This window comes from Salarias fasciatus, chromosome 7 (genome assembly GCF_902148845.1).
Source record: "Salarias fasciatus chromosome 7, fSalaFa1.1, whole genome shotgun sequence".
NCBI classification, from domain to species: Eukaryota; Metazoa; Chordata; class Actinopteri; order Blenniiformes; family Blenniidae; genus Salarias; species Salarias fasciatus.
Genome location: NC_043751.1, coordinates 24,962,520 through 24,990,275, shown reverse-complemented (window position 1 = coordinate 24,990,275; position 27,756 = coordinate 24,962,520). Strand labels below are relative to the sequence as shown.

Sequence of the window (27,756 nt, the reverse complement as noted above, 5' to 3'; positions counted from 1 at the left end):
TGGTGCATTTCAGGGTTGAAGAAAGCAACACAATTTTCACCTTGACATCTTTATTCCTGTCCTGCGATACATTTTTGACACATTTTCAAAGAGTAAATACATCTTAAATAGCTAAACAGTTTCCACATTTCCACAAAACTCCTCCCACACGAGCCCTCGAGTCCACTGTCATCCTTGTGCAAAACCCCCAAACGGTCGGTCCAGTCTTCGGTCTGGCTCGCCAGGCTTCCTGACGAGGATACTGGCGGTTCGCATAGAAGCATAATGCTGCCATTACAATGCAGGGGCAAATTTTAATGCATAGATGATTTATTTGCCATGTTACGGTATCGTGATGGGTGCTGAGGTTTGAAGATCGACAGGGAAAGGACAAGGATGCCATCAGGACTGTGACATGTGGACAAATTCCAAATATCCACACTAAAATGTGGTGAAGGACATGGTCAAAGGAAGGGGCCGCCATTATTAAATCGGATTAAACACACTGTTAAAAAAAAAAAAAAAAAAAAAAAAAAAAAACACAATTAAAGACAGATTCGTGTCTTTTGAATAGTTTTCAGATAAACAACTATTTCTGTAAGCCGTGAGTGAAAGGAAACTGAATCAGTGGAACTGTACAAAATTAATTAGGCCAGACATAAAAGGATTTTCTCTGAAAGCCAAAAAAACCCCCAATAAACTGATCTTCTTCACAGAAGATGTTAAAAATAGATATTAGCATTCAAAACGTCCTGCGAAAATCTGACCTGTAGTGTTTAAAACCCCATGAGGAACGTAATTAACTTGTATCGTCTGCGTACAGTCGGAGCGAGAGCTGCTGCGTGTTCCGCGGTCGGAGGACTGAAACGCCGTCAATCGTTTAAGACAAGGTGGTTCAACTTGGGCTGGAATGCCTGAACAACAAAAGCCTAAACTGGTAGTGTTCTTTTTCCTTTCTTTTTTTTTGCCTTTCCTGTACAGTGCACGTCCCAGGTCAACATTTTTTTTTGTTGCACACATATACACACACACACACATACACACAATCAAAACAGTACAGCGAACAAAAGAGAATCATCTCGACCTTTCTGCATACGTGAGGTACAAACTAGCCAACAGATAAGGCAAAGTAAACACGGATCAGTCTCCTTCTGGCAGCAAATTAATACAGTTATGGAGAGCGACGCACGCCCGGAGCTCGCACGCCGTCGCTGGTGATTGGCGGCGGAGACGGGAGCGGCTTGAGGATAGTACGCTGTGTTGGAAAAAAAAAAACTGAGGCAGGACTTGTGCGTTACACTGTTAAAAAACTAAAAACCGTGGCGTTCCTTAACCCTGGTCTGCCCAGGACTGTTAGATGAGACCTCTTTCCTGGACCCTGATTCCTGAGCCTTGTTATCCACAAGAAGCGATTCTTGCAATTAAAAAAAAAAAAAAAAAAAAAAAGAGCTGTTCTTACAACAGCTGTAGTGAAACTAAAATAAAATCTGAAACCGTCACGGTCACCAATTAACTGTACAAACGAAGGTCATCCGTCCCATTCCGGCCTTTCCATTCCTTTCCATGCACTGTACCTCTCCTTAAACAGAAGACGGTTGATTTACTCCCAATACTTTGTGTGAGTTGGAAAGTTCCTACGCACACGAGCCTCCGCCATTATTACTATTCCACAAAAACAACTCGCAATTAAGCATCTGCACAGAGAGAAGGCAGCGGTAACCTGAAAAATCCATCAATCGCGGTGCAGCTTTCGCTACGTCGGGGATGTCAATAAAAACGTCAAGCCGTCTAAAACAAGCGCTCCTCTTCACTTATAGTGCCCGGGACTTTCAGAATCTGATCATCACAAATATCAAAAACAGGATTTCTTTTCTTTTTACAGCTAATTAAACAAAAAGTTCCCATGTCGGCTTCCAGCCCTGAATCCGCTGTAACGACGAGCAAAGCCAGGTGGAGACAAAGGTGGGGGCGTCTTTGTGAAACTTGTTTGGGTTTCTAAATGTCCATTCCAGTCCTTTCCATGCAGGCCGATCAATCCTCCTGGCGGATGGGCGGGTGGGGGGGGGGAGGGTGGAGGAAACGCCTCCGTTTACGACCAGTGTTGAGACTGAAAACAATAAGTTAGCAGGTACATTGTGGAGCGACTCAGCGAGACCACGCTGGAGTCGACAGACAGTCATTCAGTGGCGTTGCTCTCGGGCCGATGTGGACCAACGAAACAAAAAAAAAACAAAGGAGGAGGAGGAGGAGGAGGAGGAGGAGGGAGCGGAACGGGCTGGTTCAGCCAGCCGCTTCGGCATCAAGTCCAGAACCCTCCTCTGATAAGAAAGTCTATGGTTCAGTCAGCACGGGTGGTTTCCACAAGACCGTTCGCTTCAATCGTCCTCTTTTTTGGAAAAAAGTTCATGTTTCTTCGTTGACTTGTTTTATCTTCCTGTCTTTGAGTCCATGCTGCCACTTGGAGCTGTAGCGTTTCTCCTCAACGCCTCAAGACGAGCTGGAAGAGACAGGCAGAAAAGGTCAGGTTGAAACGCTCACATGCAGACGTGTAACACAAATTCTGACATATTAACTGTTTTACTTCAATCACTGAGTCAAACAGGGACAGTGCTGCTTTTTGACCAGGCTCTGTTTTCAAGCCAAAATGCATAATTGTTGCATTTTCGTTTGAGAAAAGAAAACTAATTGTTTTCATTTGGAAAAGTTTCCCTGTTTACACGGCAACAGCAGAAACACTGAAAATGATCAGAACAATTCTTTGAAAGAACCTTTTTTGAAAAAGTGGGTGTGGTTTATCGTAAAATGCATGTGGTTAAAGGAGACTTTCTACAGCAGGGGTATCAAACACATTTTATTTCAGAGGCCACATACAGTCTACTCTCATCCTGAGTGGGTCGGACTGGGAAAATACTGTCATAATAAGCTTTAAACTGAGGATACGCGATGAAAATGTCCTTATTTTCACAAAAACAACACTGACTGAGAATGACTGCAACCTCAACAAAAATCCAATTTTAATGAAACCTTCTGGTGTAAAACACAGTGAAATGTCCAGAAAACTTCTCCTATAGTTGTTGCAATGAGTTTGTTTTTCCAAACTGCCCCTGACAGCATGGCTATGAGGATAATGCTAGTTAACTCACTTTAAAGGCAGCATCACTGAGATCTCAGCTTGGATCTCAGAGTTGTGTTGTGTCCACAACTCTTTGGAGCCTCTTACAGGTCTGCTTTGGCCCACCAGTTTTTTGTTTGACACCCCTGCTCCACATTGAAGTGATCAGGCGGTTGTAGTGTGCTGAGTGTGTGTGTGTGTGTTTTCTCTCACCTGGATCACGACACCACACAGCGACAGCTCATACAGTCCTGGCCGCTCTCATCGGGCGGGTTCAGCTTCCTCAGCTTGTGCTGTCTGATCTCTCTCACTAGTGTGTAAAAGGCATCTTCTACTCCCTGAAAAACACAAACACATACACACACACACACACACATTACAGCGATATCTGGGCACCTCATTAACCGTGTACAACAAAATGTTAGAACTGAGAGAAACCTCTTGAGTGGCACTAACACCATGGTAACACTAAAAAAACATCTCCTTTAGAGTGACTGACACGCTGCAGGTTGGATGAGTGTGTCTGTGTGTGTGTGTGTGTACCTACATAAGTGTGACAGTGAGTCACACACAGTGGGAGCTGTGCAGCTACTGGTCCTCATGAGTCCTTTTAAATACAGTAGTTCTGCTCTGGAGCCGAGCTAACCTGGCTGTGAGTCACCGCCCGCGGCATTAAAAAACGTTCCACTGCAGGCCGTGCGCGGCGTTAAAGGTGCTTTATGCAGCTTATGTAAAGCCACCGAGCCAAAGGTGGAACTGGGCAATAACTCAGAGGGGTGTGCGGTGGTTAGCAGTCATGGATCACGGTGAGATTGTCCTTCGTTATGCTGACATTCCTATGTGGGGTTTGTGTGCAGGTTTCTTTTTTTTTTTTTTAGCGGTACTCAAGTTTTCTCAAAACATTCATGTGAGACTAAGGCCCTGGTTACACGACAACACTTTCAAGTGAGAATGGAAAACTTTAATTGTATTTTGGGCGTCTGTTTACATGTCGACGGTGCTTGGAGTCATTGAAAAAGCAACTTTTTGAAAAACGCTCTGCTTCTATTTCCATGGAAACGGGGAAATCGCAACTTTTTTCAAACGCTGCAACTGCACATGTACAACATGTAGTTCTGTTGTGCTACGTGAATCTTTTCTGAAACAAAAATGATGTTTTTCTCACTTGAAACGTCATGTAAACGTGGCCTTGGTGATAATTCTTCCTTGCCTTTGCCGTCGATTGCGCGGACGTGTTGCTGTGTTCGTGTTTCCAGCCTACCTGTCGTGTTTTAGCAGAGGTTTCGATGTACGGTATGCCATAGGAGCGAGCCAGCTCTTGGGCTTGCCTCGTGTCCACCGTGCGCGCTGGGAGGTCACATTTGTTTCCCACGAGCACCATGGGAACGTCGTCCGAGTCCTTGACGCGTTTGATCTGTTCCCTGTGAATCGGAAAAGGAGAAGATTGTTGTGAATTCAGCTCTGGAGGCTGCGTCTTCTCTGCCGTCCTCCCGGCTTCAACCAACAACACCAACCACCCAGGGAACTCTAGGACCCAGAGGAGGAGCCGGGGATGTGCCGGTGCTGGGCTGTGCTGCACTGCTGAAAGAGGGAGGCGGCGGGGGGAGGGGAGGGGGGGGGGGGAGGGGGGGGGGGAGGGGGGGGGGGGGATGGACAACAGGCAGGCGGCAAACAGCATTACCTCATCACTACAGCAGAAAGAGGGGAAGTGAGTGAGGAGAGTGGGTCAGATCACTCCATCAGCTCCGCCTGTCCTCTCAGTGCAGCAGGATGCCTTCAGCACCGGCACGGCGGCCCAGATGCAGACTTCACAGCAGACCCGTGACCTGTCGTCTGCTGACGAGGCAGCTCTCTTTCAGGACCGATTGATGTGTTTAAGCACACGCGGCCGATCCGAGCCTCCAGCAAATCATCCACCCAGTTTCTCACAGTTCGGTTAAAAACCAGGAATGCCAACAGAACAGTTTTGACATCTCGTCACATGCAAGTGCTTTTCTCATCTGATGAGGAAAGTGAGACAACGCCGACGTCTCCGAGTGAAATTCTCCCCGCTGGCTCTCCTCCGTTTCTCCTTCCCCGTCCTTGGGAGCTCTACCTCTCCCTGCTCCTCTAATTGAGTCGGGATCGATTTCATTGGCATGGTGCTGTAAGCCTCCAGTTGGGGGCTAAGCTTTCTTTAGCCGTGTTAAACGCTACAGCATGACATCACCCAACTACTGCAGAGAGCTGGCGCACGCACGCACGCTAATACACACACCCTGCTCTCTGCATACCCGACGGGAGTCCCTGTAATACACACTGCTATGTGCGGAGAAGCTCAGAGGAGAGCGAGCAGAAAGGAGCTGGTGTCTCAACCCCACCCTGGCTGGATGATTCACACCTCACATCAGCAGGCGCCGCTTCGAAAACACTGAGGCCCCGTCAACGTGACGCCTCAAGTGAAAACGCATGGCTTTGGCATTTTTTGTTTCAGAAATGTTTCACGTTGAAAAAGATGAAAAACTGAAAACAAGTCCCACTTTGGGAATCGTTTTCAGAGGCGCCGAGCACCCGGGACGCAACGAAAGGTCTTTGCTCATTCACTTGAAAGTGCTGCTCGCTCCACGAGACACACCTGTACTGGTGGATGTCCTCAAATGACTTGGTGTTGTTGATGGCGAAGACGCACAGGAAGCCCTCCCCCGTCCTCATGTACTGATCCCGCATGGCGCTGTACTCCTCCTGACCTGCAGTGTCCAGGATGTCCAGCAGGCACGTCTCGCCGTCAATCACCACCTGCTTCCTGTACGAATCCTGCAGAACAAGAGAGAGAGAGAGAGCGAGAGAGAGAGAGAGACGGGTAAAGTCAGAAAGAGATGGTTCAGGTAGGATTTGATTCAACTGATGACGCTACAGCGTCGCGTATTCAGACGCTGCCGTTCACTAACTTTTATCTGCTATTGATTCTTCATCTGCTGTCGGGTCAAACGAATATTAAAAAAAAAAAAATGAAAAGATCACAGGAACAGAGTTTCTGAGCCAATGTTTAGCCTACCAACATGCAGTCACAAAAAAACATGGAGTGCTGTCCCTTTGTTTGCGAGAGCACAGGGGCCAGGAATGCAAATACACAAAAAGGACATTGTCTGGCCCGTGGCAGGCGTGGTGAGAAAGAGAGAGAGAAAAGATAGGGCAAAACAGTCTCACTGCTCTCCTTCTGCTCTTTGCAATGTCTACAATGCCTCTTGGTCTTGTTTTTAGAAAGATAACGTTTCTTCTTAATTTGAAACTTAAGAAACTGCAGTGTTTAAATAATTAAAGTAACTTCTGTCTTTTTTGTTTAGAATTTGTGTGTAAAACTGTGATATGTGTCATACATGCCAATGTTTTCAAGCATTTTTCACAATTAATTGATGTAGGGATGTCATAAGATTAATTTCAATTGTGATTAATTGCAGGAATTAGAGTTAGGTTTAAGCAACGAAAACAACAACAGATGGATGTTTTCAAAACGTTGCCATGTAAGCATGAAGCTGCTCTCAAAGGAAAACATGAAAACGATGCGTTTTCGCTTGAAAGGTGGTGCGAGCAGGATCAACCGCTGCACCCATCTCTTCTCCGAGCGGAACACGTGGGGCGAGGTCCTACCTCGATGGTGGGGTCGTACTCGTCCACAAAGTGGTTCTGGATGAGCTGGATGGTGAGGGCGCTCTTGCCCACACCTCCAGCCCCGACCACCACCAGCTTGTACTCCGTCATCTTCACCACGGCTGCTCACCAGGCGCGCCACCGCTGGGGAGAGGGCAAGAAACACACAGGTTAGCACTCTTCCTGCCCGTCACCCAACTGCCATGATGTCCAGCAACCTGCATGCTGCAATAACAACACTGCCAACTGGAGAGAAACATCACTGGCTTGTGTGGAGTGTGTGTGTGTGTGTGTGTAGTGGGGGCTGAGGTTGAGACCCTCAAAGGGGAATGTGAAAAATGTGCTGAAGGTACTCAATGTTCCAATCCTCTCCCGCTCAGTGTGTGAGCGTGCACGAGAGGGAGGGAGAGGAGGAGCACGACACCGGCAGACAGATCCTCATCGCTCAGTCTTTAAACTGTCTGCCGTTGAACCCATGAGCCTGAACCGTCAATAAAAATGAAAATGACAAATACAGGTTATATAATGGGAGCTGCCCCAATTTTTCTTTTTACAGTCACAACAAATCCCCGTGCTCTGCTGCGCTGCTATTTTTATGAGCTGCTACATGCCAGTTTACCATTTTCCTATCAATATTAATCCATAGCAGCAGCAGGAGCAGACGTGCACGTGGGTTTTTATGACTCCAGGTGTGCCTTGAAGTTGCCCCCGACGGACCCGCTGAACCCTCTTAATGGGTCTTCTGGAAGTAATGGGGTAGCCTCGGTCGTAAATCAAAGTGTGTTATTAAAGAAACACACCAGTCCCCTGAGAAAACGAGAGCGATGTCCACCTTCTCTTAGCTAAAGCTGAGACGGAACAGGTAAACATTACCATTACTGGAGATTACAGGGTGAGTTTGCATTTCTTTTCTTTAATAAATCAGGCATTCACTCCTATGATGTTCCTGAAAAGCCAAATGAAGTGTGTTCTTTTTCAAAATATAAATCTCTGCATTGTCATATATACAAAATGTATATGGAGTCAGCCTTCCGAAAAACAAAAAAAAAAATCCAACTTCAAAGACAAGCACAATCTTATCTAATAATGGACCAGTCTTTTTTTTCCCCCATTTACATGTTTCAAGTGAGAATGTTTTAGCGTTTTCGTTTCAGAAAGGTTTCACATTTACACGGCGACGTTGTGAAAACCATGACCGTTTACACGGAAAAACGAAGAAAATGATGCTGTGAGCACATTTGTTCTATATATGGTAAACAATATACTATAAACTTTAACAATGGAGAGTACATTCACATGCACGGATGATGAAGTTTGATTGCTGTTACAGGCAATTCAGCTCTAAAACCACCAAGTCCCAGGAGAATATCTGCCGTGGTGTGCCTGCACAGTAGCATCATTTCAGAAAAAGTTTCCCTCCATTTATATGGAGACGGAGTTTTCTAAAAGTTAGAAAAGTTGATGGATGGAGGAGAGAGAAATTCCTTGTGACTGAATGATAGTGAAGCCGATCACCCATTCGGTCTCGCTCAGAGGTGAAACTTGCAGAAAAGCTCGTGTGAGTTCTGAGTTCTTACAGTAACCGCAGCAATCAACTGGAACCACACACACAGACACACACACAGACACACACACACACACTACTGTATATTCATGCAGCAACACAAAGCATTACAGAGATGCACATAGATGTCATCCCACCGCAGCGCTGCTGCCCAGTGAAATTCCAGGCGTGTTGAGTAAGAGAAAGTAGTCATCTGGGTGTTTCCACTACGCTCGGTGGCGAAGTATGACTCAGCTGACGAAAAATTTACCACACGGTTACCAAATCTATGACCTGATTGTGACCCGACTACAGTCCAGTAGGAAGAATTGATGAGTCACATTTTAGAAGAAATTAATCCGTTGTCATGATTTTTTTTTTTTTACGAGTAAAGAACAAATCTAGTGAGTTACTGATGTCGGCTGGAGGCACAAAGCAAACACAGCAATCTCGCGCGTGTGTGTGTGTGTGTGTGTCATTATGCTGATTTCATCAGCGTGACACCATTTCTTAAGAAAGACCTCTAATTCCTTCACCTTCTAAAAAAAACGCTCCATAGTTTCACTTTCAGTCGACTTCTGAACGTTTAACCACAGCAGTCATACACAACTCCAAAAACAACTTTTTATCCGTCATTGTCTTGAGCTACAGTTGTCAGAGCAACATGATCTCATGGCGCATGTGTTTTTGTGGCAGCGAACAGATGAGCGTTTCACATAAACTGAAACTGGATTTCAATAAAACATTTCCTGATATTGCAAGTGACTGACATCTTCAGTAAAGATCCGGCAGACAGTTATTTTGCCGATTGTGCTACAATTGTGCTCACTTCACCAATAAGGTGAAGCTTCAGGAGACACGGGCCCGTTTTACGCCACGTTTAAATGAAAACGATAAACATGACGGTAGTAAACGGTTCTTCTGCACATTCTGCATTAGCAATCCGACTTCATCGCCTGTCAGCACAAATGTCTGTGTTTGTTCTCTGAGCACACGTGCAGTTTCATGACAAAAACATCCGACAGCGCCCACAAGTGGCCCGGCATGCAAATGGAGTTTAAACGTTCTTTGGGTTTCGGTGAATCCTCCGGTTTCCTTCCACGGTACTCAATATGTTGTGAAGTTATTGCAATACTAAGATGAATGGCATGCCAAATGCAAAATATTGAATGAACTGTGATAAATAAGGTTAGAATACACTACTTATTCATGCTGGGCAAATTCAAAATTATTTAAAAGGCAAACAAAATTGTGATTAACAAATTATAATTGATATATTTGAAGCAGAGGTTGGAAGACAAAAACAATCAAGCAGAAAAAAAAAAACTAAAAACAAACTCATCTATTTAAATATTTCATATCTTCATTCCAATGCTCGATAACATCACTTGTCCACTTGATATCGTGCAGCTCTAGTCCCAAAACAAGCGTCTGACGTCAAGCAGTGACTGGAAGACGCCGGTAGGTGTGAGCGTCTGTGTTTGCTGTGTGATTCACCGGTTCAGGGCGTGCCCTGCCTTGGCCCGGAGTCAGCTGGGAGTCAGAAGCCCCAGTGCCCCACCAGTACGAGCTTCACGTAACAGACTGACAACAGGACAATGTTCAGGAGGAATGCTTGTTTCTCAACACATTAATTTCTACTAACATCGATACGGGTCAGCAGCTGTAAACTCTTCCTCATGTCTCCAATTTTTTAAGACGGTCAGTCGAGGTCAAACATCTCGGTCGCTCCTTTCACTTCGCTGAATGTTTCTCAAAAGAGCCGTAGATGAGAATCATTAAGATGCAGGGCCTGCTGCAGTTCGAAATCAATCCGTCAGGATTTCATGAGCGGCTCCGGTTGGTCACACATACTGCTTTACCTCGGCTTGGGAACCAAATGTCAACCAGAAAACGAACTGCACTCTACCTGCAATGTCTTACCGAAACTCTTCAGTCACTGAAGAGCCCCGAACACACAAACATGCGCGCGATTCAACTCCCCAAAGAGCGCACACACAGCAGGAGAGCATCGAAAACCCAACGTGATTAGAGGAGAGGGAGTAACAGGCAACACTTCAATACAATGCATGAAGCAACAAAAGAAAATTAAACCTCATTTAGTGGAAATGAGAGAAAATTAAGTCATCAGCCTCCCTGTTTTGGTCTCTGGGTGTGGTGTTGTATTAATAGCATCAGCATGCGCCTCTGAAAAAAAAAAAAAGAAAAACCCTGTTTGTGTTATTTGTGTCTGGTTCGTGTGTTAGTGTGGGCAGCAGACTAAGATTAGACTAGACTGGAATGATGTTAATGATTGACAGAGAGGCAGACTTACTAACTCAAGGCACACGGTCATTTAGCTGCCCTCATTCAATCAGAGATACACACACACGCACACACACACATATATATATGCTCCTGCATCACATCTTGGATGTTGCGCCGCAATAGAACAGGTAGCTCTGCTCTCCATCACCCATATCAACAATGACTTCCTTGTAAAAACACCCACACTGCGATAACTCTGAAGCACAACGGGAAAGGAATTATAGTGGACTCTCCCCCCCCCTCCAAAATGGTGGCCAAACATTTAGCTTCCTTTTCCCTCACTGCAAATAAATCAAGGTGGTACGCAGTGTTGCTTGGCCTGGCAGGAGTACAGAAGCTGGGTTGGAGCTGCAGAGCCGGCGGAGCTCCTCGGAGCCTCCTCTAACCAAATAAACAGCAGCTGTGCAGCGATCAGAGACTCCGGCAGGGCGAGCAGGAGTTCGGACACAGAGATGGCAAAGACTGGCGTCGGTTCATTTGGACAACGAGAAGAAAAGCGGGTCAAATCATGAATGGTCTCTCCAGGTACACACATATGTACACCATTTCATTTGAACAAGCAAACGACTATACCATCATGGAACAATAAACAAACCAACACTTGTCTTCCAAATGATTCACTGCTCGGTGTGCAAAATGTCAAAAACTGAAGACAACCGAACCCAGCACAGACACATCAACATGACGATGTTTCAAATTAAGTTGTTTTTAAAAAGTTTTTTTTTTTAAGTTGCATTATTCCTCATCTAAACTGAGACAGAATCAGAGAGTTTGCAAAAAGTTGTGTTTTAGAGTGGCTCTGGGCGTTGTCGTCATGTAACCAGATCCCCAAAATGCCATGAAAGTTTTCAGTTTTCAATGAAAATATCCCATTAACAGGGCCTTATAGAGAAATTGTAGATAATTGCTTATGTTTGTCAAATAACACAAATAACAAGAATGTTTTTTTAGATTAATCTGCCATTTCTCATCTTATTCCAGACGGGACTAAGCATATGATGAATCTGCATTTCTGTCTTACAATCACCCAGATCAACCTGATCCGTCATCCCCACTTGGAATATCAACTTTAATTCTTTCACTTCATCCAGCTGTCTGACAGTAACTGAATGTTATTATTGATATCTGCTGGTCAGATCTCACAAGCCAAACTTCACCCATGCATTAAAGTATAGTTATGACGAGAACATCAACACAGACAATAACAAAACCAAAGCAAGGATACATACGTAAAAAAAATATCCATCAACTGAGAAGATGGAGAACTGAGAAGGAGTTCAGAAACGACACCGTCGCACACGAGCCTTTGTTTCTGAGACGGCTGGTTGGAGCATTGAGCACCATCTCAAGTGTGCACCTGCCAAATGATTGAAATTTACTGCCTAAAATGCAAATCCAACACACCCGCGTCGCTGCCGGGAGACCGAGGCAGGGGAGCAGACAAGCCGTGCCATTTTCTCTCAAACTAGGCCGTGTCAGCATCTGATTAATAATCCACACATACACATGGAGATGAATAGCAAAATTAATCATTGATAGAGACACTGTCTTGTTAGTACAGCCACTTGTTGTTCGGAGGGGCTCAAACTGAGCCGGTCTTTGTGCGGATGGGGAGGAGGGATGGGGACACAGCCTGTGGAGGTCACGACCATCACTCTTCACATACAGTGAGGGAGAATACAGACTTTTCATTCTATATATGTATTACCTCATAGCAGTTTTAAGGTGGAAATGCATCATTTCTGCTTTTTTGTTTCTGAAAAGTTTCACATTAACACAGTAAAAATGCTGAAAACGTTGTAGTGAGCATGTCGGGCCACGACTCAGTGCTGTTGTCTGTCGACTGGGCATGTGCCGAAGAACTACTACATGGTGGTGCGGCATGCACAGTAGCAGCGCATCAGTTTGTTTACACAGAGGAGAGTCGGAGAGTCGTTTTCAAAAAGTTCCACCATGGGAGCAGTTGACTCCAGACACCTTCTCTTTTTTTTTTTGTCCCACTAGAACACACTGTTGTGTAAACAGGACCTTAGTTGCACTTTTTCCATTGAACAGCAACAAAAATCTTTGTATTGACCAATCAACTATCAGTAACAACAAACACAAGACAATACTTGAATAAATCAACTTCAGGTTTCAATATATTGTTTTTGTTTCTTTTTTGTTTTTTTAAATAGCACCATATTTCATTCCAAAGTCTCTGAAACATTTTTTTTTTTTTGCTCCCAGTTTGATCAAGGAGCACCATCAGGCATGTTTGCATTTACGGTTATTTATAGCGCGCCACCTTCAGTCTGGGAAATTAACGGTTCGTTTTGAAACCCGAGAACGTTGCCCGGACTGAGAGGATAATCTTACATGACAGCTTACGGAGGGTGCAAGCGCACAGCAGCGATAAGGGTGGTGGCTGAGGGCGAGGGAGGCAGAGGGCTACTCTTATGATATGCCAAGGGCACAACAAACGACAACAGGGCAGAATCCGATGAGAAATAACAATGAAAACAAATCCAGGTTTAATTTTTCACCTCAGTAAATGACACTCCCCCCCCACCCACCCACCCCAACGTGAAAATGGCTTCAACGAGAAGTAGGGTGTATGAATGACCCATGTACCTCAACATGCATTCTGCTCGCCATTAAAGTGCTTCATTGGTTAAAGGATCCATACTGGCAGAGCCACAAGCCCGCTGCAGCGATAATAGATTTTTAATGAAGCAGTGATGGTAAGGAGACCCTCTCTAGGGAGGTATCACGGTCGAATCCTGAGGCTCCAAGAGCCATCCTGAAGCCCCAACAGCCCACCGCACCCTCCTGCTCCCGCTCCAATGACTTCATCTGAACATGAAGGATCACTACTCTGCCTTCTGAAACTGAAAAGATGAGGATTTCATTCAACTAGCTCACAAACAGAGCGTCAACACATTTTAGTTTGACCCAATTTCATCCGGACTGGGTCAGACGGGTAAAACTGGACTTCATGTAATGATTTGCTTTGAAGTCAATGAGGAGAAAAAAAAGCCATTATTATAGAATTTATTCAGTCTTGATAATGTCACTTTCTTATCCGAGCACTTAAAGCACAGGGGTCCAAGTGACCTTTTCCCCAATGGGTCATCCTTTCAGCCCGTCCAGCAGGCTGAGACGGTGGAGGCTGCAGCTGAGATGAAAAGGCGAGCTGACCGCCACACAAAGGCCTGCCAGTTAGAGAAGCCACGAGGCCGATCATCCAACATCTAACGCCGCCAAACTCCAATGACTCTTGCTTACTAGCATTCGGAAAGCACCAGCTGAGCCCTGCAGATCATGTAAGCAAAAAACTGGTGATAAAAACATGGAACTACGCTGAGTCAGCTTTCCACGGAAAAACCATGTCATACTCGTGTTTCTCAAGAAGAAAGGTGAAAAACGGGAAGGAAAATCAATCCAATGTCTCTTCAAGATTTTTTGCATTTGTTCCTTTTTAACTGCAGCGTTTCCTTCATTTACGTGAAGTCGCCACAACCGTAGCAGCTGAAAACAGCTCTCAAGGTGCAACTTTTTGAAAATGCTCCGACTCCATCTCTGTGGAAACGGGGGAAAAGCTGCTCTTTTGAAATGCTGCTACTGTGCACGAGCACCATGATCGTAGTAAATATTCTTCTGAACTTGCTCAATAGACGGACAATAACAACGTTTGCCTCCAGAGTGTCGTAACTCCCAGTCCAGATTCTCCTGGGACTTAATAGCTGATGACAGTCACCGTAATAACAATCCACCTTGGTCGTCGAACCACACCAATGTTGTGACTGTTGTTAATGCTTAGAGCGTTTTGCTCTTGCAGCCTTTGTGTGATTTCATTACAAAAACAAACAACAGCGCCCACTAGTGAATCCACAGGAAAACTACTGTGTTTTGTTTCTGCAGTTTCCTTTTAAATGAACATCATTTTCATTTCAGAATGCTGGTATGTAACTGTGAAACTGTCCTCATATGAGAATGCAATTATGCAAAAGCAATAAGGCCGAAAGCAGACGTGTCAAACATAAAGCCCGTGGGTCAAAAACTGGCCTGTAAGAGGTTGAAATTTGGTCAAACCACCAAGCAAACTGTAAATATTTTAAAGAAATTGATTTTTTTCCCCCTCCAGAGTCGTGGACACAACACAATACTAACATCCGAGATGAGATATCTGTGATGCTACCATAAAAGCAAGCTACAGCATTGCTCAAAGTCATGCAGTCGGGCTGAGTTCCTAAAATCACCCCAAAATACAACAGCTATAGAAGTTTTTACGACATTTTACGTAATGTTGCACCGGAAGGTTTAGAATTAGATTAAATTAGAATCAGGTTTAGGTTAAGATTGTAATCTTTTTCTGTAGTCATTGTTTGGTTTTATGAAAACAGATCATTCCATCGCATACACTCAATGCCACAACACAAAGAAAAGTTTAAATTCAGAGGTTACTCTAGCTCTAGTTTACCAGTCCCACCCACTCAAAATGACATTAAGCTGTATGTGGCCCCTGAAATTTCAGTCAGTGCTGTTTGAAGGGTTAAGTGATGTCCAAACAGGACACCAGTGCTGTCTTTGCTGTCCCTTTCTCTTCGCTCCAGCCTGGTGAGAAACTTTCAGCAGCTGCTTTTGGAGCAGAAATCCATCCCTGCATCTGTGGATGAGCCTTGTAATGGAATCTGACTTCCGCAGTGATAGATCCAGTTTTTAGTCGGTGTGACGGGGCGTCACCCTGACCACTGTGTATCACACACACACACACACACACACACACACACACACACACACACACACACACACACACACACACACACACACACACACACACATCTCCCATTTATACATATACACACACACACACACACACACACACATATGTCCATTTAAACGTTTCTTTACCACCCTGGGCTATGGAGGGCGGGAATATAACCTCCTCATTGAGCAAGTTTCAACACCGAAATTCACAATTTCGCATAAAACTCTGCATGAAATCCACATTATGATGTTGCGTTTCCTCGTTGTGAAATGGGAAAGGGTTGAGAGATACCGCTATGATAGCTAGCTAACGTTTTGTTTAACAGTGAAAACGTATAAAAAATTGGCATTTATCGGCACACTCACACACAAACACGCATAGAGACCGAGAGAAAAGAGTGTGTGCTGCATACTTACAACGAGCAGAGGTCTAATTAGCGACAAGAGCGACGACCAGGGAGAGGAAGAGAAAAAAAGAAATCTGTGTATCTGTACAAAACAAAATGTTCCCGGTCTCCTCTCCTCCGTCTTCAGGTATCTGATCTCCTGACACAAAGTGTTCATTAATCAGGAGCTAAAGCGCAGCCCAGGTTTTCATTGGTGCTGTAATAACGAGCCCGCGTTGAACAATGTGCTTCTTCCACAGAGAGCGAGAGAGAGCGAAAGAGAGCGAGAGGCAGAGGGAGAGAGAGCGAGCAGAGGGATGAAGAGTGGAGCCCACGCCCAGCGCGAGCACACAGAGCGACCCGCCCCGGTTACCATGCATGTTCCTGCTGCGTTCAGGAATGCTGGGAAATCGAGACACTCACTTTGAATGGCAAACACATTTTAGTTCGGGGGCCGGAAACTGAACGGTTTCATCTAAAACAGTAGCATCGCAACTTTTACATTCAAAATCAGAACATTTTATTTGTCAGTCTCCGTACAAATCCAATTTTAATGAAACCTTAAAATGCAATGAAATGTGCAAATGCTGTTTTTACAAACGTACCCTGAACTCCTCCTCCAGCTGATCTTACCTCTACACATGCGCACCCAGTGTATGAAGTGTATACCTTATACTTCTGTATACTATATTTCTACATTTAGATTATTTACTCGTGCTTATTCATACAATATGTGTACATCTGGACATTTAGTCTATATCCATACTAATCCACATAAAATTTAAATCTGTATAGTGCTGCTAGAATGCTAAGTATCTGTATTCACAATGCCTGTATGTATATTACAGTATCATTCAAACCATCAAACCATTGTCTTCAGGCTGTTAAATAATATAGCTACGGTTCCCTTTTCAATATTTAAATATATCAATTTCTAAACACTCACTTTCTGTGTATAGCAGTGTCTATTACTTTACACGTCTGGTTTGGATGCCAATCAACGTTTCATTACTTTATACTTGTGCATGTGTAATAGCAATGAATTTGAATGTAATCCTAATCCAATATGGTTTTGAGGCTAATGCTGATGTGCTTTTATGGAAGCATCAACAATATCTCAGCTCAGGTCTCAGTGTTGTGTCGTGCCCCTTAACCTGATGGAAGTTGTTTAAAAAACACACACAAATATATCAATGTTTTCTTAGAAATTTGGACAATTTGCTTATTGGCTTGGCCGGATTGGGGTCTCATTGGGGCCAGTTTGCAAAAGGAGGGACCCTTGATTTAAACATAGACTCCTAAATTTCAAAGTTATAATAGTACTATTTTGCCCGCTCATGATAAAACTGAGCTTTTTGTGGCTCTTGAACTAATGCTGAACACATCTGTATTTAAATGGTGATAATCCTCTTCCATAATAATATTAATTGGCACGGAGCCTCAGACATGACACCTGAAATCAAACCATAAATTGGGGCCACAGATACATATTTATTGGCCTCAAATTACACACAAAACTTGATTGAAGGCCACAAACTAATTAGACTATCAATTTGGGGCCATAAAATATTTATTTTTGACAACATTTTAAAGGTTTTTTAAGATGCAATATCTGGGTCTCAGTAGTTTTATGCTAAAGAAAGAAAACAAATGTACTAAAAAACAAATATATGTATATTGTTGCACACGACCTACATGTCCCAGAATGCACCGGGCTTGTTTACGCCGTATCCAGGAAGTCGTGCGTGGTTGTCAAGCAAACTTCTACTTGTCGCTCTATGGTGCTATTGATGTAAATATAGTGTTTTTTTTTCTCATATAATCGGAATATTCTGCCTCAGGTAAAACCTTTTTCGTTTTTAGATGAATTTCACACTCAACACATTCGCTAAACGATTTCATAGCTTGTTGGATGCATTTCAGTTTCTCAGCAATGAACCCGAAGCTACGTTGCTAATGGAGTTGATATTGTTTTATTCCAGGTGACAGATGACGAGCAGCCGCCAGTCTCTTCCTCCAGAGCTTCGGCCCGGTTCAGCCCGGGTTCGGGTGACTGAGCTGAAGCACCCAGGCCGAATCAACCCAACTCCAGTCACTAAACCCTGCGAGGACATCGAGACTGCAGCTGACTTACATCTTTCTCCAGAGAAGCTGGTAGGTTTAAAACAGGCTCCACATTCACTTCTGCTGCCTGTTTTCCTTCCGTCTGTCTCCTTCCTCTGTGGGCATGATGGCCCAGACAATTTTTAAATAAAATATCTGTTAACCGCAGCAGTGATTAAACCGTTGGAAAATATAAAAATCTTAATCAAATTGAACATATACTCTATGGATCTTTTTAGTGAATGTGAGAAAACAAATGACATCAATGGATATGAAGGTACATTAGGTATGAATTGATGTTTTTGTGCATATTTCTATTCATAATATAAAGATTTTTACAATGGGATTAAACTGTATGCATGTGTATGCATATGAGAGAGAAAGAGAGAGAGAGAGAGAGAGAGAGAGAGAGAGAGAGAGAGAGAGAGAGAGAGAGCGAAAGAGTCTGTAAAGAATTAATAATTTTTAAAGATGTATAAAATTGTGCTTTGAATTTCATCTTACAGGAGTCACTCTGTGGAACGCATGACCTTTCTCATGTGACCTTGCTGGAGGTGTGTGTAGACACCCAATCAAACACTCTGGGTAACTTCGGTAAGAGACACGAGACGTTACGACAGTGATCATTTTGAAACTGTATTGTAAAGATACAGAATTTCCAGACTTGAGCTCGTTGTGTACCGATGATGTCAATAGTGAGATCACAGACTCAGACACTCCTTTTCACATTTTATTCATCAACACTTTAAAAAACAAAGACAACAGACTGACATGATTTTACAGCGCGTGCATTGCACTGTAGATGCTAAAAATTGCATTAATTATCAAGAACCTGCTAAGACACCAATGAAGTCAAGCAACAGGAGGGAGATTTTTTTCATTATACAGTTCTAAAAAACTTTAAATCCTACATTTCTAGGTTATTATGACACTATTTTGCCTGTCTGACCCACTGGAGATGAAATTGGGCCTTTATGTGGCCCTTGAACTAAAGTGTGTTTGACACCCCTGACGTAGGTCTTTGTCCTGAGAAAATCTTCTATTGCACAACGTCTGCAGGCGTGATGAGTCTCAGTACATGTGTGAGTCAAGCTGCTGTGCTCACTCACGTTTCCTTTTATCCCACCGAAGCCGAACATCTGATTAAGAGGATTTGGAAAAAAGGAGTGTGGCGAGATTGAAAGCCAAAGAAAAGAATCACATTTCTTTGATCTACAGAAGAGTGAAACATGGCTTTGCTTGTCTGATCATCTCCTAGGTGCCTACATGCCCAACTTGACGCAACTCAAAATGAACAACAGTACCATCATGTCAGTAAGGTAAGTTATGTAACACAAACACATCCTGCTTGTTGTTGTTCTTAAAAAACAAATTATGTAATGGAATATTGCAGATTTACAGACCACTGTTTGTTAAAAAAAAGAAAAGAAAAGAAAAGAAAAAAAAGATCTAGACTGAGGCCATAAACTGGTTGTGGAAGCCAGGAGAAAGATTTGAGGCAGAACAGTAGAAGTTAAAGCAGAAATCATGGAAATATACCTGAAAATGTATATGTGTGGGTCTGCGCTCTGATTTAGCCGCCAGGGGCTACGAGTGCAAGGAAGATACATGTTGCAGCTTGTAGATGAACAGATGTGATTTTCTTTGAGATGGATACTGGTGAAGAACAGGTTCAACCACCTGTCTGGCAATCGGACACTGAGGGGCTCGTTGAGTATTGGATATCTGTTTGGAAAATCTCCGGGAAAAACACTGTGGATGGGCTCAGTTTCCTCCAACATGTTAGGATTGGAGACATTTCCAGACAAGAGTGTTTGTTTTTCGCTAAAATATAGACATTTTCATCATGTGTACTCTGTGCAATGACAACCAAGATGTTTCAACTTTAAATTTAAAGGTTATTATGGCACTATTTTACCCGTCTACTATTTTACGCTACTTTGACTCCCCTGTGGTATAAGCAATTAAAAAAAAACAGCCTTACACAGACACAAATACAAACTATCAATTGTCTTTAAGCCAATACCTGTGGTAATACTCGTTGTTGAAAAATTACATGAGGACAAAAAGAAAGACGGGGAGTTGTCTGCTGCACTCCAAGAGCAGTGAACTCTCACTGCTTCTGACAGTATTTCCTGTTCTGAGCTGTGGGATCTGGACCGGCTGTCACAGATGAGTTGATATACTGACTGAAGACTCCAGAGGAGTCCGAGCCCGGGTGTGTGTGCCAGACAGGAGGTGGAGATACAGGCTTCATGGGACTCCATAGGCTTTCCCATGATATATGTCGTTGGGTAACTCCCTTTTCCTGCTGCTAAATCAAGTTTTTGCTATTTTGTGTCCGTAGAGATCTGGGAACCACGATTTCCCACCTGCAGGTGCTGTGGATGTGTCGCTGCAGCCTGCGAGACCTCGACGGCATTTCTAATTTCGCCTCTCTTCAGGTACACTTCATAGGATGATTGAATTGACTTTCTTGTGTCATATCCTCTGATTCTCATCATTTGTTTTTTTTCCGTGTCTCTGTTTTCAGGAGCTTTATGTGGCCTACAACTATTTGTCCGACCTGAGTCAGGTGGGCATGCTGGAGAACCTGAAGCTCTTGGATCTGGAGGGGAACGATGTCGACGACCTTGTTCAAATTCAGTATCTGGGTTTGTGCGGCAAACTACAGAGACTCACCCTGGAGGGAAACCCTGTGTGCTCACGGCCAAATCCCACCACCACTCAAGTGAGAAATTCTCCATTCGTGGTCTTAATAGCACAGAAAAAAAACTCCGGTGTCAGTGTGTGTCAGTGTGTGTCAGTGTCACTGCTTAGATTGGAGCACAGGGGTGCCAAACATAAGGCCCGCGGTCCAAAACTGGCCCCACAAGACACTCCAGTATGGTCAAACCACTAGGCAATTGACGCAAATTTGAAAGAAGGCTGTTTTATTTGCTGTATTTTGGACCAGAAAGTTTCATTAAGGCTCCATTCACACAATATTTCAAGTATGAGTTATGAGTTTTTGCACTCGTACATTTGCATGGACAGACAACCACGTTGGATTGTTTTTATGGTGACAATCAACTAAAACTACCAAGTCCAGGATAATCTGGACAGGAAGTCATGACACTCTGGAGAAAAACACTGTTATTTTCCGTCTACTGAGCATGTGTAGATGCACAGTATAGCAGAGTTTCGGCCGTTTACATTATGACGGAGTCGAAGCGTTTTTTGAGAAGTTGTACTTTGGAAGCTGTTTTTAAAAAGTTTCGTTGTTGTGTAAGGAGACACCTAAAACACATGGAAAGTTTTACACTTTTGCTTGAAAGCGTTGTCATAACAGTGTGGTCCAAAATTAGTTTTATGTTGAAACTGAGGTAATTTTCAATTGTAATTGCTAGATTTTGTGCACACATGGATATTTTCATCAAGTATACTCTGCATCACTATAAAGGAAAGTTCAAATTTGAAGTTTATTATAACTTTTTTTTTTTACCAGTCCGTCCCACTCAAGATGTAATTGCTCCACATGTGGCCTCTGAAGAAAAATGTGTTTGACACTCCTGATAAAAAAAAAAAAAATGATGGCTGGATGTATGGAAAACTATAAGAAAGGCCCAAAAAAGATAATCGTCCCTTTTTTCTGTTAATATTTTTTCTTGTGCAAACTTAGGTATGACCAGTTGAAAGACCATTTTGCTTCAGGCACAACAAAGCAATACTTGAAACACAACACATTTTGAGTTGAATAAAGCTTGAGCAAGGTGCCGGGCAACGTTCCTGAAGAGGAAGTGTTGTATTCAGGAGATGTGGTGAAAGCCAGCCTGCAAATGCAACTTGTGGTTCTGGTGAAGATATCCTCCAACCGTCTTGTTGGCGCGAGCGAGCTGTCAGCTCCTGTGGTTTGTTAGATAATCCAGTGAACGTCTTCAGAGTATATTGAGATATCAAGCTATCTTTGTTTTTTCCACCAGTGTAATCTGCAGTAAGGAGAATGAGAGGCAGTGAAGCTGGGGTGTCAAACGTAAGGTCAAAGGACCCAAACCGGCCTAAAAGAGGATCCAATCCGGCCCACCAAACCAGCAAGCAAATTGTAACATTTTTAAAGAAAACATTTGATTTTTAACACATTTATTAAGTGGCACAGCACAAGACTGAGACCAGAGCCGAGATATCAACGATGCTGCCATGAAAGTTAGCAAACAGGCATTAGCCTCAAAGTCATGCTGTCAGGACTACAGGCTACAACAACTATAGAAGACATTTTTAGGACTTTTCACTGTATTTTTTGCAAAAAAACCCCCCCAAAAAACTGGCTTTTTGATGAGTTTGTTGCTATTTTCTGTAGTAACTGTTGGTTTTGTGAAGATAATAGACATTTTCACCATGTACACTCTCTAAAGAAAAACCTAAAAGTTGAAATTCAAAGGTTATTACGGCACTATTTTGCCGGTCTGGTCCAATCAAGATGAAATCTGTGCTGCAAGTCACCTAAAAATGTGTCGACAACCCTGCATTAGAATAATCAAATGATGTAGTCTTCTATGGAGACATCACGACACAGACACTAAGTTTTATTGATACATTACAGTGCATGTTCGATCTCCTCAAAATGATCCGTTGAATTATTAATTTGATGAGCGAGACCGTCCGTGCAGAGCTCAGTTCATGGCAGAAGCCACGTTTCCAGCACAGTGAGCTGTGAGCTTCTTTTTGGGCCGCTGTGAATGTGTTTATTTACACCCACCAGCGGAGCATTAATTAGGAAACTGGGGCAATGAGTGGAGATGTTGAGTTGAATATGCATTAGGCTGTGCTTTGTGGTGACTGTGGGGTTCTGGGTTGGCTCTCATGCCAGGCTCTCACACAAACATGCACGTCGGTTCGCTTCCTCTCCTTTTCAGACCCGTTTCTCCTTCTTTTTTCTACCTTTTCTCCTCCTTGCCAACAGCTCACTCTGTCTTTCTTCATTCATTGCGTCTGTGTGGGTTGTTGAAGGCCGGCCGGCTGAACTTTGATCGCTCAGTACCTCGCTGATTTACTAATGGCTGTGTGCTGATACGTGATGATCAGATCGGACCAAAAGACCCGGGAAGCACAGATTATCAAGCTGCATCGCTTCTTTCACCACCTTCTTCATTCAGATGTAAAGTCATCCTGGTCAAAACCAGATCCAGTAAGACAAATAATGACCAGCTGATATGAATAATACAGATCTTACATTTTCAGCTTTTTATGCCTGTGCATCACATTTTTATCTTTCAATCTCATGACTTCACCTCCTTCTTGGTTATAAGCTGTGGTTTGTAAATTATACTTAATGGAAAATTACATCAGCTTTCCACATTAGAAAGACTCTTATTCTCTAGGAGTCAAATAGATAGACAGCTAATTTATTATTCCGGAAATTTAGGCTTTCAGCAGCTTACATACAACAACAAAGGAACAAAAAGGACAAAAAGAGGCAGGTTAGTAACTAGATTGACGTTAACACTAAAAGTTACACAAAACACATCTCATTTTGAATTCTGTAGAATCTACATTAACAAAACACTTTTTTGTTTTCAAATAAATAATCCCCACTTGTAATGTAACACTCAAATATATTTTTTCTGTATTTGTTTATTTATTTATTTACTTACATAAATGAACTAAATGCTGACTCATCTATATTCAAGGTAAAAATTATTATATCCTTACAATCAATAGGGCTTAGCCCCTCCAGCAAAGTTTAAAACTGTTGTAATGGTCTACCTATGTATCTTCTATGTATTTTCCCCTCTATGCAGATGACAGACTATTGTTACCGGGCAGCAGTGAGGGAGTTGATCCCTCAGCTGCGTTACCTGGATTACGTGAGGGTGGAGGAGGACGACGTGAGCTGCTGGAGCTCTGTGGGAGAAGACTGGGACATTTTCCGAGACTCTATCAGAGGCTGCAGCACCTCCCAGGCTCCCGGAGATGTCGGTGTGTGTCTCCTATTGAATTAGTGGATAACAGGGGTGTCAAACATATGGCCCGCCGGCCCCGTACTGGTCTGTTAGAGAGTCCAGTCCGGCTGCAAGATAGAATTTATCAGCCGTGAGAAAGTATGATATTAATTGCACCACATTTATTTAACCACCAGGAACACACTTGAGCATGTATTATATAGTGAATCAGTTCAGATGATCAGGATTTATACTCTGATGTAGAAATATGTCTTCAACAAAGATCATTTCTAGAATTTAACAAGTTATTCTGATCACATTATGATCCAGCTGACTGTATTTTTGAGTTCCAGCTACATGTGACTATATGTTTTCTGCCTTTGAAGATGTAAATAGTGAAATAAAAATCCACTGTGATCTGTAGATCACTCTAAGATAAATCTTAAAGAGTTCTCGTTATTTATATATTACATTGCTCTTATTTTCTGGTCCATTCCATTAGAGATGACAATGTGCTGTATATATATATAAATGCTGACACCCCAGGTCTACAATGTCCAGGTAAATTACTCATGCATATTTAATCACTTTTGTCTTTGTAGAGGAGCCGTCTGACTGCGCACGCCCTCACAGCGGACACAGTTCTCCCGGACTCCAATCTTTCTGGCCTCTGTCACCAACCGGCTCCAGACCTCCTGCTGGTTTCAGACCCTCATCAGCAACAGGTTCTGGAGTCCTGTCCCCCTGTGGATCCAGATCTGGTTCCGCCGACTCAGATCTAACTGCAGTGGAAGCAGAAACCAGCACTCTGACACATGGTGGGACACTGCTGTGGCTGATCCTCAATGATGGTTTATTTCTGGTCATAGTTTAACTCATAGAAAATAAAAAGAAAATAGTGTTCATTTGAAATGACCAAGAAAAGGCATAAGTTAAAGCCAATGACTTATTTATGCCTATCTCTTTAAAGAAATTATATGGAATAACCTTACAAACTGAAAAGTTAAAACACCCAAAAGGTCTAAAGAGCATACCCAAACAACAACATAATGCTGACATTTTAATTTTCTGGACAAAATGAATTGGTGTCATCAGCAAATGTAAGACATTTGAATTGTTTGATACTGTAAAGTTATCTAATAAATAAAGCTTAAATAAAGTATAAATAATTTGGTCCCTAGAACTGAGCCTTGTGGAACACCACAGGTTTCATTTCTACAGTGCAGTCATATTTACCCTGCAGTGCTGCCAGGAGGACCTAATTGTGTCTTTCAGCTCTCATAAACATCACTTTACTTCAGTTCTTTCCTCATGTGTTGGTTTTTGAAGGAGCTGGGAAGATCCTCTTTTGTGGGAATCCAGTTCAGGCCATTCGAGCAAGGCGAGAGAAGCTGCGGGTAAGAGCCCCAAAATGGTTTCTGCAGTTTAATACCAATGTTTTTGTTCATCTCACTCAAAGCGCTGTCACATCAGTCCATAGTAATCCGTCAGTTCTAACCCACACAGCAGAGCCGGTAGTGTGTGAACGGAGATGAAGAACGAGCTTCATGGGCTCTGACAGCCCATCATGGCTGTCCGGCAGCAGCGGATCTCCTCTTTAATGTCATGTCATGTCTGAGCAGAGGCAGCTAATTATTAACAGGAGCACAGAAGGCTGGGAGCAAAGACACAGGTGATGGAGACGTGTCAGGAGGACCAGACAGATGGAGCTCGATCCGTCATTCTGTCATGTAAACAGCCCGATGCGTCACGTCCACTCCTGCTTAATCGATCCATTCAGTGTTTGGTTCCCCCTCTGCCTGACCATCACGGCTCATACCCATTTATAATTGATTCTCAGCTTTTCCTGGGAATGTGTTTTTTTTTCTAGATATGCGGGATTTTCAAGCTTTTCCTCTCATACACATTCTCCCTTCTTCTGTTTTATAGACAGCACCAGCAAGATCTACGTTCACCCCCTGCGACCTACCCGTCCACGTACCAGAACGGACGTCCCACGACTTAGAGGGACCTGAGCCTAAAGACCGAGCTGATGTGTTCGCTGAGCTGAGAGCTTGGAGAGAGCAGCACAGCCGGTATAGTATGGTTACATACCTCATGCTGTTTAACACTCGTAATCGCTCATTTTGTATAAAAAAATCAGTCCCTGACAAGCCGTGTAACCCCAAGTGGTTTCAATATGGAAGATTAAAAGGTTTCTGACTGAACAACGTTCGGAGAAATTTGTTAGCTTTTGTTTTAGTGGGCTGGATTAACGTAACGGTGTGTTTACTGGTCTCAGTAAAAAAATAGCTGCAGCTTATCCAGAGTCCTCACCAACACAAAGGGAGTGGAGCACTTTTCCACTGCTCGAACAGCCCCCAAAGCACTTTACACTGCTGATCACATTCACCCATTCACACATGCACTGAGTGGAGGCGGCTCCCATGCAGCGGACTCAGTCCATCCACTGGGAGCAGTTTGGAGTTCAGTGTCTTGGTCAAGGACACTTTGAATGTGGACAGGGGGAGATGGGTGTTCAAACCTGCGACCTTTGATTGAGAGACGACTACTCGGCCAGCCAAGCGTATTTCTTTTATTTCCCTGTGAAGCACTTAGAATTGCATTGTGTCTTAATGGTGCTGTAGACATAGATTGCCTTGCCTTGCCTTGCCTTGCCGAGTGCACTCCGCAGTACATTAAGGTGGACGACTTGAAAACACGCCCTGTGTTATTTTTCAGGCGTCTTCAAGCCATAGAGAAAGAGAGATCACCACAGGTCCTAACTATTCACCATTATGACCATGAAGAGAGCGATGAAGAAGGCTTCAGCTGTATGAATAGTGACAGTAGTGATGAGGAACATGTAGGCACCGTAGACTTTGCCTCACCAGATTCGTCTTTCCAGTCTCTTTCTCCAGGTCAGTGTGCCCCTAATGAACATCATTCATACCAGAAATACCTGAGCTCTTAAAAACGTTGACTTTTGGTTCTCTTTTTCACAGATTTCCATCACGGTGAAGTCGTATCACCCGACATAGCTCGACTGTCTCTGTCCTCAGACTCCACGCCGTCCCCTTCTCCCCCTCTCATCGCGCCGGGTGCTAACCGTAATATACGGAGTTTTCGTGCACGCAGGCTTCGATCCAGTCGGGCCGACTCAGAACGTTTACTTCATCTCAAAAATGTGTGGACTGGCTCGGAAATCAAAACCTCTTCAGCTGCTGAACCTCACAGGGTCCAACAGGTGTCAAGGACCAATGTGTAAAAAAGTCTTTGGGTTTTCTACAACTATCACAAATCTTCCCAGTAAATCTTTACAAAATGTGGATCGTTGTTGTTGTTGTTGTTGTTGTTGTTGTTGTTGTTGTTGTTGTTGTTTTGTCTATATTCTATTTCTTTTCCTTTTGATTGCCTGTAAGAAAGGCTGCAGACCTGCTGTCCTCTCAACTTAAATTTATTCATGTAACGCTTTCAAAACAACTACAGCTCAACCAAAGTGCTGTACATAAATGAACATAAATCCTGATAAGGTGTCCCTCAACAAGCACTGCATATCCAAATTATAAATAAAGGGCAAGAACCCCCCTTCCCAACAACACATACACTCTGGACTCAGACTGGATCCAAATTGAGAAGAGATTGGGGGTCAAAGATTTGTCTGTACTGAAATATAATTCACCAAAAGGATTGGAAAATTCCTACGTATGTAAGTTAAAATACGCTACGAGGGTCTTAGAAAGTGTCACTAAAAAGAGAGAAGTACCCTGGAGATGTGTGATGAATGAAACCACCCATCGTTCAGTGGTCCTGCAGCGTCCTCATGTGGTCATGAAGAGAACTGCATCATTTCCCTCTGAAGTCAAACTAGCATAATATATCAAGTGAAACTGCGCTTTTGAATACAGTACACCAAATTTAATTCATTAAAATAATTTGATTTAATTCAAGATTAGCTTTTACTGTTTTGAAACTTAGAAAAATATGTTTTTTTGGGGTTCATAAAACTATTCAGTGTCATGTTTTATTCCAAACTAATCATTATATAATTTT

General features: G+C 43.2%; 2 protein-coding genes across 2 annotated transcripts; one reads left to right on the top strand and one right to left on the bottom strand.

Annotated features, from left to right (window-relative positions):
- Positions 1 to 69: 69 nt before the first annotated feature.
- On the bottom strand, positions 70 to 15,983 carry LOC115392253 (GTPase HRas). Its single transcript, XM_030096821.1, has 6 exons — positions 15,735 to 15,983; positions 6,719 to 6,862; positions 5,706 to 5,884; positions 4,353 to 4,512; positions 3,305 to 3,429; positions 70 to 2,476 (listed from the first exon to the last, which is right to left on the bottom strand). The coding sequence occupies exons 2-5, from the start codon at positions 6,827 to 6,829 to the stop codon at positions 3,310 to 3,312; spliced, it is 570 nt and encodes a 189-aa protein (XP_029952681.1). The 5' UTR covers positions 6,830 to 6,862; positions 15,735 to 15,983; the 3' UTR covers positions 70 to 2,476; positions 3,305 to 3,309.
- A 1,699-nt stretch (positions 15,984 to 17,682) lies between these two features.
- On the top strand, positions 17,683 to 26,971 carry lrrc56 (leucine rich repeat containing 56). The gene is made up of 11 exons (XM_030096936.1): positions 17,683 to 17,857; positions 18,313 to 18,400; positions 19,065 to 19,125; positions 20,154 to 20,250; positions 20,340 to 20,537; positions 23,584 to 23,761; positions 24,327 to 24,542; positions 25,054 to 25,121; positions 25,654 to 25,799; positions 26,446 to 26,624; positions 26,709 to 26,971. Exons 1-11 carry the CDS (start codon positions 17,693 to 17,695, stop codon positions 26,969 to 26,971), a joined length of 1,659 nt encoding a protein of 552 aa, XP_029952796.1. The 5' UTR covers positions 17,683 to 17,692.
- Positions 26,972 to 27,756: the final 785 nt, after the last annotated feature.

Excerpts from the sequence above, each read along its gene's own strand:
- LOC115392253 (XM_030096821.1), bottom strand. The coding sequence starts at position 6,829 with ATGACGGAGTACAAGCTGGTGGTGGTCGGGGCTGGAGGTGTGGGCAAG. Across the intron at positions 5,885-6,718 it reads AGTACGACCCCACCATCGAG|GATTCGTACAGGAAGCAGGT; the intron begins GTAGGACCTCGC and ends CTTGTTCTGCAG. Across the intron at positions 4,513-5,705 it reads GAGGACATCCACCAGTACAG|GGAACAGATCAAACGCGTCA; the intron begins GTGTGTCTCGTG and ends TCCGATTCACAG.
- lrrc56 (XM_030096936.1), top strand. The coding sequence starts at position 17,693 with ATGACGAGCAGCCGCCAGTCTCTTCCTCCAGAGCTTCGGCCCGGTTCA. Across the intron at positions 20,251-20,339 it reads CTAATTTCGCCTCTCTTCAG|GAGCTTTATGTGGCCTACAA; the intron begins GTACACTTCATA and ends CTCTGTTTTCAG. Across the intron at positions 23,762-24,326 it reads CCAGGCTCCCGGAGATGTCG|AGGAGCCGTCTGACTGCGCA; the intron begins GTGTGTGTCTCC and ends TTGTCTTTGTAG.